General features: G+C 46.0%; 1 protein-coding gene across 2 annotated transcripts; it reads right to left on the minus strand.

Moving 5' to 3' along the window:
- Nucleotides 1–12,429: 12,429 nt before the first annotated feature.
- Nucleotides 12,430–17,215, minus strand: KLF4 (KLF transcription factor 4). Of its 2 annotated transcripts, XM_081066437.1 has the most exons (5): nt 16,606–17,215; nt 16,372–16,492; nt 14,736–15,726; nt 14,472–14,636; nt 12,430–13,496 (listed from the first exon to the last, which is right to left on the minus strand). In XM_081066437.1, the coding sequence occupies exons 1-5, from the start codon at nt 16,608–16,610 to the stop codon at nt 13,321–13,323; spliced, it is 1,458 nt and encodes a 485-aa protein (XP_080922563.1). In that variant the 5' UTR covers nt 16,611–17,215; the 3' UTR covers nt 12,430–13,320. The 2 variants fall into 2 exon arrangements, with proteins under 2 accessions (XP_080922563.1, XP_080922562.1); XM_081066436.1 differs by having other exon boundaries at nt 14,472–15,726.
- Between the last annotated feature and the right edge of the window lie 378 nt (nt 17,216–17,593).

A 17,593-nucleotide genomic window follows, 5' to 3' on the forward strand; every position in this document is an offset into this window, starting at 1 on the left:
GGGAGAAGAGGGAGGGAGATTCCAGCAGTTAAAGCCTCCTGCCGCCCAAGCTCTTCTGGTCACAGGCGGGGATACAAGGGCACCAGAGGTACATAGTAAGTCCTCAATGAGCGGTGTACGGATTGACTGCTGGGAGTGGGTGGGGCTGAGCGCCTACTGTGTGTTATAAGAAAAGGGAACCTGGGCCTGCTCACTGCCTGTGTATAGGGGAAGTGGTCTTGCACTGTACCTACCACGTGCTACAAGTACAAGTGTTTTGGGACCTGCTGGCTGACGAAGGAAGGAGGAGGAGGCGTGCCCTGAGCACCTACTATGTGCTAGCAGCTCTGCATTTTTTATCTTGCAGCAACTCTGTAAATCAGGTATGACTGTTCTTATTTGGCAATGAGGGTATCAGGTTCAAAGATGGAAGCACTAACTACACGGTTACAGGTGGAGTTAGAGACACAGCCTGGCTGTAGCCCATCTGGGTGCTCAGGTTCTCCACTTTAGAGATAAGACAGAAGCCATCCCTCCTTGTCCTCCCTTCATCCCTGCCATAGAAGAGCAGAGACTTCAGTGAGACCCCCATCCAAGGCCTGGCCAACTAGGAGGAGGAGGAGGAGAAAGAGTAATAGTAATGATAAAAATAAAATAATAACAATAACAAGTAGTAGTAGTAGTAATAATAAACATAAATATAATAATAATAATAATAATAATAATAATAATAATAATAAAACAATGCCCACCATTTATTACTTCCTCTACACCAGGCGCTTGAGTGCATGCTCTCACTTTATTTCATTAACTTTGCAGGGGATATTAGCCACATTAGCCAAAGGCAGGCAGCAGCCCAGAATTCCCGGGAGCAGGAAGCCAGGAAGTGACAGAGCCAAGATGCAAGTCCCCTTCCAGCTGACGTTAAATTTCTTAACCCCAAGCCAGCGTCAGCCTCCGCGGGGAGTAAGGGGGCGCGCGTCCCCCACGCAGCGGTGCGGCGCCCGGGGCCCGCGGCCGGAGCCGTCCTGTACCCGGCCGGCCGGCGGGGGGCACTGCAGACCGCGCACTGCGCTGCGCCGGCCTCCGCCTCCGCCTCCGGGCTCCGGGGGACGCCGCGCCTCGGTGCGTCGCTCGGTCCCGGCTCCGGCCGCCGCCACCCCCGGGCTCCGAGCACCGACGAGCCTCCGCGCGGGGAAGACGGATCCCGGCCCACGATGCCACGATCGTGGGATCAGCCGCCGGTTGTAGGGACGCGGACCGGGTCAGCTCTCCATAAGGTGTCCCCGTCCCCCGACTCCGCCCCTGCCCCCCGCCCTGCGCGCGCTTACAGCTCCACCCCAACACCGAAAGGCTCCAGGGACCTGGTCTTCTGGGCTGGATGTGGCTGTCCCAGTGCTGGGCGCCTCTGGGAAGCTGGGGACTTAGACTCGTCTGGCTGTGCTCAGGGAGGAGGGGAAACCCGGCCCGAGAGCCAGGACTCCGGGAGGATCCCCGGCGCATTTGAATGTCGGTCCGCTGCTTCCTCCCACCCCACCCCCGCCCCACGCCGTCACCTTCCTCTTCTTCTGCCCTGTGGATTCCACACCCCAGCCAGCCCGCTCACCGAATTCTGAGCTTGAACCCAACCGTAGTCAGGCAAGGCGTGTTTGGGGCCAGGCCGCAGCCAGCAGGCGCTCTGACCTACGCCAAAACAGCTGCAAGTGGGCATCGCTGTTCCCGTCCTCAGGGAGGGGACCCCACCTCCGGCCCACCTTGGCGAGGTCACGCTTTCCAGTTGCTCCCAGGGGAAGTATGTGGTACCCACTGACCTTGACCCTTCCCCCACGGTCACCTGGGACACAGGCATTTAAGGTGGGTAGTTTAACGAGGTGATAACGAAGTGAAAATGGCCTAGTAGCCTCTTGAATTTGAATCTCCGATTGAAGCTTTTTTTAGAAAGAATTTTTATGAATAGGATACTCTCGTGGATTTCTGTTACCAGTAATAACCCCTGAATGTTAATTGGTCATAATTACCTTGTTAAAAGTCTTGTAAGACCCCTCCAAGTTCTAAGAGTACAAGGGAAAGAATGTTTCAGAGATTTACAACTGGGCGGGAAACATCATATTATTTTCTGCATTAGGTTATACATTAGCATACTTGTTGAACTGAATTTTCCGCTTTGGAAAGATTTTAATCTTTCCAATTCCCAACTAGTCTCTGGAAATTTCAAAGGGGTGGTGGGAGGACTGGTGATGTGTATGCCACAGATGGAGATGGAAAAGCTGCCCAGAACATGTTGACATTAAAAAAAAAAAAAGTTAACATCCCCCCACACGTTAAAACTATGATATTAGGAACAGAGAATATGGCAAAAGTTACTCGTAGAACATCTGTTCCTTCCAATGGGAGGATTTCTTTCCTGCCAAGAATTTATGAATTTTATATAGGAGCTTGGTTCTGTTTGGGGAAAAAGGAGGGAAGCTCGCCAGAGCAGCCCCCTCCTTAGCATGGAATGCAGGAATACTTTTGCTCCTGACTTGTAGGTGGTTCTTGAAGCTGGGGACAGGGCCAGAGTCACCCTTCAGAAGGACATGGCTGAGAACGAAAAACCTCAAACTGCTATCCTTGGTTTAAATTAAATAGAACAATACAAGGGCAGGTCAAGGCCATAGGACTTGAAGACAAGACTCCCAGTCACAGAAGTCCTAATCCTTTTTTAGAAAATAAAGAAGAGAGTTTATTATTGGGATAAAACCTCACTAATTCATATCGCTTCATTTCAAATGTTCCTTTCATTTTCACATTGGCCAGAGAGGCGGTCATTCATTCATCTCAAAAGCTTCAATCAATCCCCTCATCTTCAGTCAATTATCTTTTGCTGTTGCTCAGTTGAGCCTGATGACTGGAAGGTTTATCTTTCTAAAACCACCGGGAGGGTGCTCAGAAAAGCTGCTGGGTGAATAGGACACTAAATGGATTAGCAGTTGAAACATTAATGAGTCTCTTTTGATTCAAAATAAGTTTATCTAAGTAGTTTTCCAATGGCCTCCTCCAAAGAACTTACTGCTCTTGAGAAGGTATATGTCCAGCATGAAGGTCGAATTTTTGTTGACCATTTTAGGTTCTTGACCTCTAAGTGTATTTGTTTTTAACTTGGAGGACTTCAGATGCAACATGAAAAAAAAAAATCGAATTCATTTAAGTATCAAGATTTTAAATTGTTCCTGTTGGACAGCGTAAGAGAAATAAACAACCAACATTAAGAATTTGGTACATTCATTCAAGTCCTCAAGTATTTACTGAACACCTACTATTAATGCATATCAGGCATTTTTTAGGGCGTTGTTCTACCCCTCATTCTAGAGTGGAGCTAGACAAGAAATGGATCCAGTATGTGTTACATCTCAGGTAATGATAAGTACCATGAAAAATCAAGCCCATTAAAAAGATAAAGAATGAGGGTGGGGTGGGATGGCTCTTTTAGTATGATCAGGGAAGGCTGCTCCAAGGAATTGACATTGAGTGGCCCTTCTAGAATTTTCCCAATGCAAATATACTCCCAAACACATAAATACAGATATATTTTACCAAGTTGTATCATACTATAAAGGCATTGCCCCCTCCCGTTAACTTCCGAACATTCTTCTGTGTGTAGAGAGTATATAGCTCAAGAACATGGGACTGGGGGAGTCAGGTTTAAATCCCATCTTCAGCACTCACTGGTTTTGTGATTCCTCATCATTAAAATGAGGATAAGAATATTGCCTACCTCCTAGGGTTATTGTGGTGACAAAATGAGAAAAATGCATGTAAAACACTGAATCTAAGGACAGCTGAAGTAAGCCTTATTAAATGTTAGCTCTTATTTATTATTGGTCACCAGGTAATTTTAATAAAAGGATGGCTGTCCATTCTAAGGACATACCAGGGCTTACTTAACAAATGTGCTACTATTGGATGGAAAGAATTGAATATGAGCCTAACTCAAATTGGATATAAACCTAACCCCTGGGTCTTGTTTAGCAAATCAGTCTATGGCCTGCTGTGCAGGCTGAGGATGAGGGTCTGGAAAAGTCTTAGGCTGGAATGAATTTCTGCAGTGGCATAACTATGGGAGATTGGGGCCTCACAGCTTTCTCATTTGTGCAAAGGAACTTCCAGATGACATGTTCTGTGGAAGTCCTTCCAGCTCTGTCATTCCTTTGTGCCTTGAGTCCTAACTGGTTCCTAGATTATGCTCCCATGCTCTGAAGAGCCTTGCCCTGTTTCTGAGATCTGAGTCATTTGCTCATGCCCGAAGGCACATACCCAGAGCGATTTAAGGTTGAGATCCCCTTAAGGGGAAAATTCTCTTTAGATACTGGGAGCATTCGGGAGAATGATGGCAGTTTGGAAGGTGGCAAAAAGGCAGCATTCCCCAGTGGCTGAGAATGTGGGCTCAGAGCACCACGTCTTTTGGCTAACTTTCTCTTCTGCTTCCTCCATTCAAAGGGGGCCTCAGATTGTGTGATCTTCAGCAAAAGATACATACTTTCTTAGGCTTCCTTCCAATTGGCCCAACTGTCAAAAGGGCTGCTAGTCTTTATTCTAATTGAATACGTGTGTAAAGTGCTTTGGAATCAGTGAATGAAATACCAGGGAAGAAAAGCAATGGCTTATTTACTCTTGATGATTTTATAGGGGCTCTGGGGCTGCTATGATGCAGAAACGGATTGCCTTGAGTCATTGTGCAAACTGGGGCAGAGAGGAATGCGATGTATTTTTAATAGAATGACAGATAAGATTACTTGTTTCTATTAGAAAGAGGGTTGGTTTAGGTCACTCTTGTCCAATAGCTTCCTGTGCACCAAACAGATCTCCTGTTTAGACAAAAAAAAAATAAACACATTCCAAGGAGTTGAGGAGCAGATAATGTCCCAAATGAAGTTAGCTTTACTTTGTCTGGGAGACATGTGATATAATAACAGAAAGAGCCTGTGCTTTAGGAGTCAGGGAGATCTGGGTTCCAATCTCAGCAGTGTGACCTTGGGCAAGTCACTGACTCCTCCAGGTCTTAATGTTCTCCACTACCAAATGGGTATGATAACAAATTCCTAAACATACAGCAAAGTTGTTGGCATACCATAGGTGCTCAGTGAATGTGAATACTTTCCATCTACCTCCAGCTGACTCCGCCAACAAGTCCCAAGTTCAGGTTCCAAGTACATTAATCCTGACACACAAGAAATATTTTCCTGTGGTCAATGACAATAAAGGTGTGAGTAACTGAGGAGTTAAAAAGAAAACAAGCAAACAAATAAATCACATGTCCTAAACCCACAATCTAAAAAATTGTCTCTCCTCACGCAGTTTCTATTCCAGCTTTTATGTTGCCAATCTGGGAACGTTGTCAAAGCAAATGTTAGTTAAAAATTGTTTACCAAGGGACAGGTAGTTAAATATCAGGTACAGCTGAGAGTATTGTTATCACAAACCTAAAATAATTTTTCTCAAACCTTTTATTTATAAAGGAAGATGTTGGATAGAAGTGTTCAAATATGTTTTGAGACAGTCAGAGGATTTTTTTTCTTTCGGTTCTTTTTGTAGATCTACTATCTGATCAGACCTCTGTAGTGCTTGATTTTTAAAAAAGTGCCAAGCCTTCTAATTAAGGAAATAAATAAAACGTGTGTGTACCTATGTGTTATTTGTCAGTTGCTAGAAAGATTACTGATAGGCTCAATATTTCTGGAGCCTTGGTAGACTCCACCACTTAGAGCAAAAACCAATCTATTACACTTCCTTAATCAGTGCAAACATTGGGCTAAGCAGTTCTATCAAATTTTTAACATATCCATTGTATATCAGAACAAGAAAGTGAAAATAAAGGAGAACTCTAAACCTGGAAGAGGTCATGTGTTTCCAAATGCAAATTGAGATCCAAACATTAAACAATAGCCATCTTCTAATCCTTTTACAAAGGCACAAATTGCAAATCAGACTCCCAGGCCAGACTGGCTTTGCCTAACAAAGTCTTTAATGCAAAGAGTCCTTTAGGCAAAGCCTCCTCTGTTTCCAGAGCTTAGGCACCAAGACAGCCTATGAAGTCAGTTATGCTGCCTAGCCATAAAGTTCGTTGTGCCTAAAACAAAGTCAGTTTGTTCCCCAGGTATAGATATGCAGTCGCCAAATCGTAGAAACCCAGGGTGTGTTCGTATGCAGGTTAAGTTTCATTTTGCCAGAATCATTAATTCCAACAGAAGTTTGTGATATTTTGTTGAATAAGGCCGAAACCTTCATGCTAAACCTGAATAACGCGTTTTACATGCTTTAACATGTACCTGATAAACAAGTTAGATGTATCTAAAATCATAAGCAATCAAGAAAATTGTAGAGGGAAAAAATGTATATGTGGTTGTAGTTAACGTGGTTGAGTCTCTCTAAGAACTATATCGTCACTTTTCCAAAAGTGGTTAGGATGCTGATTTGCATTTAAGTTGTTTTCTACCCGTTGTGGAACAATTGTTCCAGGAAAAAATATCTGTAGACATGCATATCATATATATTTATTCATCTTTGGTCCCCACCCCCTTTGCACGGAGTCTGGTAAGGTAGGTCTTAGAGCAGATTATATGTTTGAATGGAATTTCATGAAAAGAGAAAGCTGAACAAAGCCGGAATTATATTTTAACATTTTTATAGAATGACTCCTATGTTCTTTTCGGAGGGTCATAGTGGTGAGTGAACAGTATCTGCCTTAGGTGGCTCGTTAACACAACGCTACAGAAGCATTATAGAGAACAATGAAATAGGATTTTAGACACCCGAGCACAATGTTACATTGAATTTAGATTTTTTCTTGTTAAACTACCCTTTTTGCATGACGTGTTTAAAATTTTTCATTCCCCTCCAAGCTTCCCTTGGGTTCTCAGGATATAGCCATCAGCTGCTGGCCTAAAGGCTGGTGTTCAGATCCTGACTTGATGTGACCTTGGGCACATTTGATGTGACCGGTGGATGACCCCTCCTCATTTGGGCAGACTGGCCCACCCAGGATCCTAGAGTGGAAAGTGAGCTTTGTAAGCTTTTAAAGTGTGATTTAAGGGGGGAAAAAACCGTCATGGTTTGTCATATATTCACAGTACACTTATATTTTTGCCTTTGAAAGAAGGCACGTGGGTTATGCAAAGAGAAGGATAAATATTTCCTTTTTCCAAATTCTGGCTTCCTGAAGACCATGCCTAGTGGTTCCCTAACTGCTTCCCGAGAGTCACCTGACACCCATCTGCCTCCCCCAATATAAACTAACCCCCCAAATGAACAAAATTCTTTCCCTTATTAATGCAGAGAATCATCAGGCAAGGAAGAGTCCTCCAAAAAGAGACACCAGGATTTGGGGCTAAATAAATTATACATTTATTCAATTAAATCCAGTTACAATGGGAATCCAAAGGCAAATAAGGAAAGCTCCCAGAGCCTCAGGAGCTCATGTCTGTTGGAGGAACCAGACCCATAAAACCTTGTAATATACCTATAAGGATAAGAGTTTAATGAAAGATTTAGATCAAGTGGAAAGGAGGGGACTTTTTAAGAGCTGGGCTTTGAAGGATTTAGATAGGAGCTTGTTAGGGTAATAGGGGTCCTTCTAGAAGCAGTGGAGACCAACCTCTCTGCAAGCCAAAGCTCAAAGGCTGGAGGAGGCACGGTGTGTTGGGGGTCAGGAGTAGTGCAGCATGGCCCATACGCTATGGAATGACTGGATACTTATGGAGAAGATACTGAACAAGCCGTTGGTGGGCCACAACTGGAGGAGTGGCCGTGTTAAATCTTTATCCATTAGGCACTGGGGACCATGGGAAGTATGGGAGGGGCTTGACCAAATCTTTATGACCAGGATTGCTGTGTGCTGGGCCAGAGGTGAAGGCAGAAACACGAGCTTTTTCTTCCACATCACACTTAAAATGCAGATCATGTTCATGACATAGTGACAGGATCAAGAAACATCTGAATGAATCTCGTGCTTCCTCGTCAATCCACCTTGACAAAGGAAATAGCACACTGATTGGGAGACAGAAAGTCTGGGGCTTTTGACTCTTAAACAGGTTTACTGGAATTACCTGGATGTTAGCAAATCCTTCTGTATTGGGGTGTATCCATTTTGCCTGTAGCTCTACCTGCCCAGCACACCGAAGACAACAGTATTAGAAAAGAAATGCTTTGAGTATGTCGACAAAGGTGAGAAACAAAAACAAAACGCTAACCTGTAAAGGGAACCTCAGTTAGGTCATCTGTAAAATGGGGATGGGAGAGGGAAATCCCACCCCTACCTTTTGTTGTGAGGATTAATTGAGAGTGTAAATACTTCAGAGAACTCACAGAGGTGTGTAGAAGTAAGTGACCCAGATCTGACAAGAGGCATGCTTGTCCTTGCTGAAAAAATCCCTTCCATTCGTCATGTCTAAGAGACTCTGCTTTGTGGTTTGCAAGGTTTCACTTATCTCCCTGGTTTCAGTGAGTGTATCTCGAGTTCTTTCAATTTCTCTGTAAAGTGATTTACCCATTTTAGCTTTTAAGTGGGTATACAGGTATAGCATCGGAAGGCATTGGCTTGTGTCATGGCGATCTGGCAACCATTCAGTAGTATGTTGATCCAATGCCTGAGTACAGGGCCAAATAATATAGGTGAGCTATATTATAACCGGACTCCACCTCCAGGCCCCAGATGCCCTGGACTGGACAGATTTGATTGTTTGCCCTAATTGATTTTAGAAAATTGTCAGACCTCTACCTGGGGCTCCATCGGCAGATCTCTCCATAAAGAGCTACTTCTCTTGACTCTTACTCTGTTTAGAGGATAACATATAACATAGACATGAAAAGAAACATAAAAGGATGGCAAACAATCCTCACCGTCTGAGGTATCATTATGATTATTCTGTTGTACCAGGGAAAAATGTTCTGTTAGGTATACATCAAAGGGATCCTGGAAATATGAATTTCCTTTTTGTAGTTGTTATTAGGTGAGATTTCTATTTATTTCCTCTTTTTCCTTTAAGAACAAGTGAAAAAGGATATTTGGGAGGACCGGTTGGAATATGCTGACTCATCTAGGGTGCTGAGAAGACCAAAGCAATTCGAAAAAGTGATTATATCAACAGCGTTGTAGAAAACAATTAGAAAGATGGACTCCCGATGTGCATGATTCCAGAGAATCAATTTGATGTTCCTACCCCATATGCCCTCTTTCCCTAACTAAGATATCTTGCTATGGTACCCTAGATACAAGCCTGCAAGATTTTCTGTTTATGTATTTTAGCAGTTGGTTTCCTCTGTGTTTTGACTGTGACCAGGGCATTGAAGCTCTAGGTACTTCATAAGGATTTAAGAATTTATTAGTTTTTCAGGAGATGGTGAGAAATTTACACTTATCTCCTGCTTAATTTAAAGGTTTCCAAAGAGAGTTTGTTCTCAACTTTCATTTTAGTTTCACTTAATGTGAAGGAAAAGAAAAAAAGACTACTTTCATCCAGCATTCTGATTGTAAGAGTAGTTCCTTTGAGTTTTCACAGATAGAACATTCCGTGATATATTCCATAGCACTCACCGTGTAGAATTCTTAGTGGTGTTTTTAGTTTTTGTTTTTTTAAGGAGGGCGCAGCTCACAGTGGCCCATGCGGGGAACCAATCAGCAACCTTGGTGTTATGAGCACCACGCTGTAACCAACTGAGCTAACTGGCCACCCTCTTGGTGGTTTCATATGAAATATTATTGAATGACTCTGCACCTGAACAATGATAGTTTCATAAACAAACTTTCAGAAGCAGACATAGCTTTAGTTTAGCACTATAAAAACATATCACTATACAATAGCCTCTAGAAGGTGCTAAGAAAATATGAGGAAATAAAATAACTACATAAAATACATAATAAGATGATAATAGAATACATAAATAGAAAGGTTTGTGTAGATGATGTGTATGTCTGCATAAAAGGAGGAGGGCGGAGGGAGTAGAAAGAGAGAAGGTGGACTGCAAATTCACCTACGTATTTATGGTGTTGTGCTGACTGGCGCTTCAGAAGCCAAGAACACACGATAGAACAGGTGGCTGACATAGGCTGCTAAATTTAGATCCTCCCATATACCAAAGTACAACAGGTATCATGGTATCATCACTGCTTGTTTTAATATTTTTCCTGTGCACTTGCTCCCATAGCCTAAGGACTGCCTCACCTGGGCTTTCTTATATGGAATAAAAATTGTAACAATTTTTGAAAGAAAAAGAGTTGTTCCCCGGACCATCCTACTTGAGATGATGATGGTTCCTGTTTTCACAAACCAAAACAGGATTTTAAGAGTTAAATAGGTTTTCAGGTAAAAAGAGTATTTTGTTGGAAAAGGCATTTTGCAGGAAAAGAGATAGACTGAAATTCTGTTGATATGTAGGAAACACCACTGTTAATCCTTTGTGTGCGCACAGAAGCTAAAATCTAGGACATATAAAATTAAATCTCATAAGGAAAATGTAATAAGCAGGCATCTCAATTATTAGGTACTCTTTATTATACAGTATAAATGGCTCTGTAATGCAGTAATGACAGTACACCTAAGGAGCTCAGAACTGATAGGTACTAGACTAAATAGCTGTGTATGTTGAATAGTTTTGTCCTGTTACATTTTTAGAAAATCTCCATTTATTCATTCATTCAGATATTAAAGGTTCCTTTTTCAGGTTAGTAAAAGTTAATGCAAGTGATGTGTCCCTATATCAGAAAAACTTGAATAAATTAAAAATATCACAGCATTTTATGAATGCTCTCTTCCATTTGAGGTAAGAGGCAGTTAGCAAATATGAAGATGGCAACAACCATCTAATAAACACTTTTCATACATCCACCGTGTTCCAGAAGGCTGTATAAGAGAAAGGTGTATTCCAAGAGCAACAATCACAATTTTATACAAAGAAAATTGTATTTGACTGTAGGCTTCTTGTTTAAATAGCTTTAATTGTTATTTTAAGAATAAAGCCTAAATATGTGGACTTCCATTATTAAAAAAATAAAAAGGCTCTCTATTTTAAATAGATACTTTAGAAAATTTAAAAACTGCAGAAAGTTAAAACTGAGTTTAAAACCAGTATGAATATTTTGGTGTTTCTATCCAGTCTTTTCCCTTAAACTTCTATTGCTTCTCTTTTTCAATGTACACACACACACAATTGGAATCATACTGTTTATAGTCTTGTATGCTGCTTTTTCCACTTAACATACCATGAGCATTTTTCCATGTCATTAAGTATGCTTTGAATATGTTCTTGGCCACATAAAATTCCATCCTATTGATGCACCTGTTTTCTTTTAAGCTAAGACACATGCTGTGTTTTCCAGTGATGCTGGGCTCTTAAAAGCCAAGGAAAATACTTTGTGTTGATCCACCATGAGCATCTTATGAATTTCTATTTCTTATTCCATTTGTAAAATGCATCCATAGTGCAAACACTTCTGGACACATCTAGATATAAGGGATAGTTAATAAGCAGTCTAAAGAAAATAGCCAGCTTCCACAACTTGACAATGTTAATTAGTCACCCACATCACCATTACAAATATATAGTGTCAACAAGTGTAACAAATGCTTTTTCCATTTTGTTACGGCCACAAATGAACTTCAGACTCACAGGTACCCACCTGAAGTCTCAGTGCAATTTTAAGCTTTTATTACTTCAGAAATATGCTACAAGCTTACAAAAAAAACAATTCAAAATTTTACTTAAATGTACTTTACACTTAGTTTTGTGACCTTGAATCATTAATCCCTTGTTTTCCGTCTGTTGAAACAATGAGGCTAAGCCATTGTCAGAGGACTGATGAAGTTTTAAAACAACCTGCTACAAGCTTGGGTTCTGACCTCTTTAGGGCTCTAATATCTGTAACACACTAAGCATGAGTCCTTGAATCCTCTGGAGGGCACTGTGGAACTATGTTCTTAGGGTTTTCCACTGTGGGACGTTCCTTTTGTTATTCAAATTGTTCTGAATGCAAGGCCAGGCCTCCGAGAGATTTTTCTATTTTCATTCAATTTTAAAGAGAAACCATAAGGATCTTTTAAAATGTGAAACTGGAATGTGTATGGTTATTTTATGAGTACTTTCATATTAAACCGAGCAAATTGAATGATCGAGCTGTTTCCACCTGGAAATTCATAGTCAGGTAAGGAAACCTGCTTTCATGTATTTTTACGTACATTGGAAAGAGCAACCTGAACCAGGTAAACCTAATTCTGATCTACAGTCCTCAGAGCTCTCAGCCCTACCACATCGATAGTACTCATGAAACTAAGTAGCCTTTCAAGTCTTCTTTTAATCTCTGTTGAAAGTTGGCTTTTTAGTGTGCTTTTCACATGTCCTACCCACTGTGTTTAAACTGACATTTCTGTTCCATACTTTTTCAGGGGGAAAAAAACACACACACAAAACAAAAACAATGTTCAGATAAAATATTATAGGTTTATTTAAAACTTAATTCTCACCTTGAGTATGCAAAATACAAACTCCACAAAATGTTCATTTTTACTTTGTAGTTTACAAATATACAAAATAGAAGTTTGCTTAAATTTATATTACATATTTATTAAGGCAAGGAACTATATAGAAAAAAAACATTTGTTCTGCTTAAGGCATACTTGGGAATAAACCATTGTACAAATTATTGCACATCTGAAACCACAGTGCATAACAGACTGTCTGCATAAAAATGTTAAAGTAAACCAGGTGTATTTACCTGACTTAGGTCATACATGTAGATCGGAAGACAAAAATAGATTTTCCTTGTCAAAGTATGCAGCAGTTTGAGAACTTTGGCCTCCTCATTTGGTACCTTTAGAACCAAGACTCACCAAGCACCATCGTTTAGGCTATTAAAACACATTTTCTGTACCTGAATTTCTTCCTCTTCTTCTAATATCATAATAATGGCTTTTGAAGGCAAAGAGAATACAAGGTAATCTTTATACTTATATTGCATCGGAACACAATTCAAGGGAATTCTGGTCTTCCCTCCCCCCAACTCGCGGATCTAATTTATACCCTGATATCCAGCTTCCAGTCACCCCATTGGCATTTGTAAGTCCAGGAATATTCAAGTTGGGTTTAGAATTGGAATGATAGAAGATCCAGTCACAGACCCCATCTGTTCTTTGATTTGTCTTTTGGCTTCCTTCTGTCTCCTGATTATCCATTCACAAGTTGACTTGTTGGGAACTTGACCATGATTGTAGTGCTTTCCAGTTGGGCTCCTCCCCGGACCGGGAAGACAGTGTGAAAGGTAAAAAATACTGAATTCTCTTCTGGCAGTGTGGGTCATATCCACTGTCTAGGGATTTAAAAGTGCCTCTTCATGTGTAAGGCGAGGTGGTCCGACCTGGAGAACGCTCGGTCGCACTTCTGGCACTGGAAGGGGCGGTGCCCGGTGTGTTTGCGGTAGTGCCTGGTCAGTTCATCTGAGCGGGCAAATTTCCACCCACAGCCATCCCAGTCACAGTGGTAAGGTTTCTCACCTGTAACAGGAAAATAAAGCCATTGAAGCCATTGCTACAGAATGAAGAACTGACTATTTAAAAAACTGGAGCCCAAATATTAAACCAACTCCAAGTACTCCACTTTGAAAGGATCCAGGAACGTCTTTATACCACTGAAGGCCATGTTAAATTTCAGATCATAAATAAGAATGCATTATGTGTACTATTTTGGGGGGGAACATTAAATAGTTAAGCACTGAAAATACACAAATACCACCTAAACCTACACTTCTGTAGGGTTAACATTTTCATTTGTTTGAGCCTGGATATCAGTGTGGACATGAATTTGGAAATTATGTCTGCTAGTGTATTTCCCCTTAGCCCAAACCAAGTAATAACATCCTATCTCACTACAATCGGGTCCAAAAAGCCACAGGAGCCTACTTTTTCTGTACCTACATTTGTTATTTTACTAAATGCTACCCCTACGTGACTTTGCGTACCTACTTACGCTGATAGAAATTCCCTAGAGTGACCATCTTAAACCAGAATCTCAGCAATCAGAACCATTAAATTCTTGAAATTGAAATAAAATCTCATTATTAAGACTGTAACTAAAAATAGGAAGGGTGAATCTAGGAAGGGTGCAGCCAATGAAAATATTCTATAAATTAAAAGGATAGAAAAAAACCCCATTATGCTTTCCCACTGCAAAGTATTTCTTGATTACAAGGGCAGTGCTTTGCTTAAGCTAGGAGAGGCCCACATTCCGCCTGGAACCTCCCTGCCTTTCAAAGGCCTAACAAAACTGCACATTCAAGCACTGATACCATCCATCAAGAAAAAGGCTCCTGGGCAAAAAGGTAGGCGCCGTTTGCTGTTCTTTCCTGTGATGCAGGAGATGGAGGAGATAGACTTCACCCCACATCCCAAGAAAGGCCCTGAGGAGTGTCCATAGTTAGCTGATGGGCTGGACACCAAACCCCCTCCTTTCCATGGCGTCTGTCCTCCTACCTGTGTGGGTTCGCAGGTGTGCCTTGAGATGAGAACTCTTCGTGTAGGTTTTGCCACAACCCGCGTAATCACAAGTGTGAGTGGCTGTCCTTTTCCGGGGCCACGACCTTCTCCCCCTCTTAGGTTTGGGCTCCTCCGGCATGCAGGACCCGGGCGGCATGAGCTCTAGGGGTGAAGAAGGTGGGGTCAGCATCATCCCATGGGCCCCGGAATGCCGGCAAACACAGGGCTCCCCAGCCATAACTATGAATCCCTGGGACTGACCTTGGTAATGGAGCGGTGCCACCTGCGGCTGCATCTGGTCGGGCAAGAAGGGTGGGTAGTTGGGCCCCGGATGGGGATGGAAGCCTGGGGGTAGCAGCAGGGCAGGATGACAGTCCCTGCTGCTCAGCAGTTCCTCTGCACCCAGGGTCGGGGTAGTCCTGCTGGGGAGCTGCCTCCCCAGGGGAAAATCATGCGCTGGCGGCCGGTGGCCATTGCTGAGAGGGGGTCCAGTGCCCAAGTGGGTCTCCAGGGGCCGACCAACCGTGCAGGAGGAGACCGCCTCCTGCTTGATCTTAGGGCACATGCGCGGCGGCCCGCTGCTGTAGGGCGCCACCACCACCGGGTGGCTGCCATCCGGGCTGCCTTTGCTAACACTGATGACCGACGGGCTGCCGTACTCGCTGCCAGGAGCATTCAGAGACGCCTTCAGCACAAACTTGCCAATCAGCCCGCCACCTGACGGCTGCGGCTGCTGCGGCGGAATGTACACTGGGTCCAATTCCGGCCGCAGGAGTTCGGCCACGAAGCCGCCAGAAGGGCTTACATCGTTGATGTCCGCCAGGTTGAAAGGAGCCGTGGAAGGAGGCGCAGACTCCCGGCCATAGAGGAGACCGCCACTCGTGCTGCCTGGGGCCACGCCCGGGTCACCCCCGGGCCGTATCGGATAGCTGAAGCTGCAGGTGGAGGGCGCACTGGCAGGACCGCTGCTCGACGGGGAGGACGAGGACGAGGCCGATGCCGACGAGGACACGGTGGCGGCCACTGACTCCTGATGGGACAGCGAGTTGGAGAGGATAAAGTCCAGGTCCAGGAGATCGTTGAACTCCTCCGTCTCTCTCCGGGGTAGGAGCGCCGGGTTGCTGCTGCCGCAAGCCGCACCAACTCCACCACTCTCCAGGTCGGTGGCCACGGTCGCCGCCGCCAGGTCGTAGGGGCGGCCGGGAAGCAGAGGGGGAAGTCGCTTCATGTGGGAGATCTCCTCCCGCCAGCGCTGCGGGGACAGGGCAGGAGAGAGTCAGTGGTGGTCTCCTGCTGCCACCCGACATACTGGCTGGCCCGGCGCGCCTACACCGCCCAGACCTGGGGACTGGGCAGGCCGACAGGCAGTGCCGGGGGACTCCGGTGCCGGCGCTGCAATCTCGGCCCACACCCGGGTCCGAAGAGAGGCGGTGCGTGGACATGGAGGATGTTATGTTGTGCCTGCCCGATTGCGTGTGAGCGAGCTCTGCAGCTCGCCAGCCCGTGTCCCTCCCCCGCCGGATCTCGGGGACGCTCCAGCCGTCCCCGGAATTGGGGCACTGAGGCTCTCCCGGTGTGCCCTCGCCACTGGGACGCCTACGCACGAAGCTCTCGGTCGGTGGACACAACCACCTCCCGCGCGCTCGCCCTGCCGCCTGCGTGCTAAGGGACGTGCGCGGAACCGGTGTGCGCCCCCGGAGGCTCCGCAGCGTCCAGACCACACGCACGTACAGCAGAGCCAAGAGCGCGGAAGCCATCCCGGGAGGGCTGCGGAGCCCGTGCGGTGGCCACTCCTTCCCTGGTCCGGGTGGTTCTCGGTAAATCCGGGGCTCCGCTTGTCACCACCCTACCCACAGAAACCCACCGGACGCTTCCCATGGCCTGGGGCAACACTCACGTTATTTGGGGCACCTGCTGGACGCAGTGTCTTCTCCCTTCCCGCTGGGTTGGACGCGAACGTGGAGAAGGACGGGAGCAGTGCGTCGCTGACAGCCATGTCAGACTCGCCAGGTGGCTGCCTGTGGGCCAAGTGGTGCGCACACCGAGGCAGGAGTCAGGGGGCCACCCTTGACCACCACTCCGGCAAGTCCCACCGGCCCTCACCCCTCCCTGCGCCCTACGCTGCACCTACCTCATTAATGTGGGGGCCTAGAAGGTCCTCGGGAGTCCGAAGCAGTGGAGGTACCCGAACCCCAAAGTCAACGAAGAGAAAAAAAGACTTAGCACGAAGTCAAAACCAAAACCCCAAATTGCCCGAGATCCTTCTTCTTTGGATTAAATATAAATGGGAGATGCCTTTTTAAGAAAAGTTCCTTTGTATACAAAAGTTCTTAGAAAAGTTGTAAACTCTTATAAAAATAGACAATCAGCAAGGCGAGTAAATAGGTCCGGTGGCCGGGCTGCTCACTCTTCGACTCAATGTCCCCCACCGCTGTCGCGGTCGCTGCGGCTGTCGCCGTGGGCGCTGGGGCTGTGGCCGGGGTGGCGGGCGGGCGGCGCCGCCAGGTGAGACTGGCCGCGGTGGCGCGGATCTGCGGACTGGGCGGCGGCACAGGGCGCGGAGTCCGGAGGGCTGCGTAAGGCGCGCGCGGCCATGGGCGCTGGCCACAGGCGGCGGGAGGGTGGGGGGCCGAGGGGCGGGGAGGGGCACTTGGCGGCTCCCGGTGCCGCCGCCGCCCGCCACCGCCTCTGCTCCCCGCGCGCCCACAGCGGCGCTCGTTCTCTCGGGCCGGGGAACTGCCGGCAGCCGCCGCGCACTCCTTACTTATAACTTTGGCTGCAGCCCTTCCCCCCGCCTCCTACCCGCGGAGCGCTGCCGCCCGCCCCCAGGCCCCGCCCCTCCCTTTCTTCTCCCCTCCCTCCTGTGGCCCCCCCGCGCGTTGCCATGGCAGCTAAATAAACAAACTCGGCGCACGTGGGGGCGGGGGAGGGAGGGACACCCGAGGGAGGGAGGGGCGCGGGCGGGGCCGGGCCAGGCAGTGACGCCAGCTCGGCAGCTGGCGGGCGGGAGCCGCGCTGACGCCGGCGGCGGTGGTGGCGGCGGCGGCCCTGGCGCGGGACTCGGGGTACCCGGCACAGGTCCGGTCGCCAGGCGGCCGGGGCAGTCCGTATGGCCGTAG

This window comes from Rhinolophus hipposideros, assembly GCF_964194185.1.
Source record: "Rhinolophus hipposideros genome assembly, chromosome: 11".
In the NCBI taxonomy this organism is placed as follows: domain Eukaryota; kingdom Metazoa; phylum Chordata; class Mammalia; order Chiroptera; family Rhinolophidae; genus Rhinolophus; species Rhinolophus hipposideros.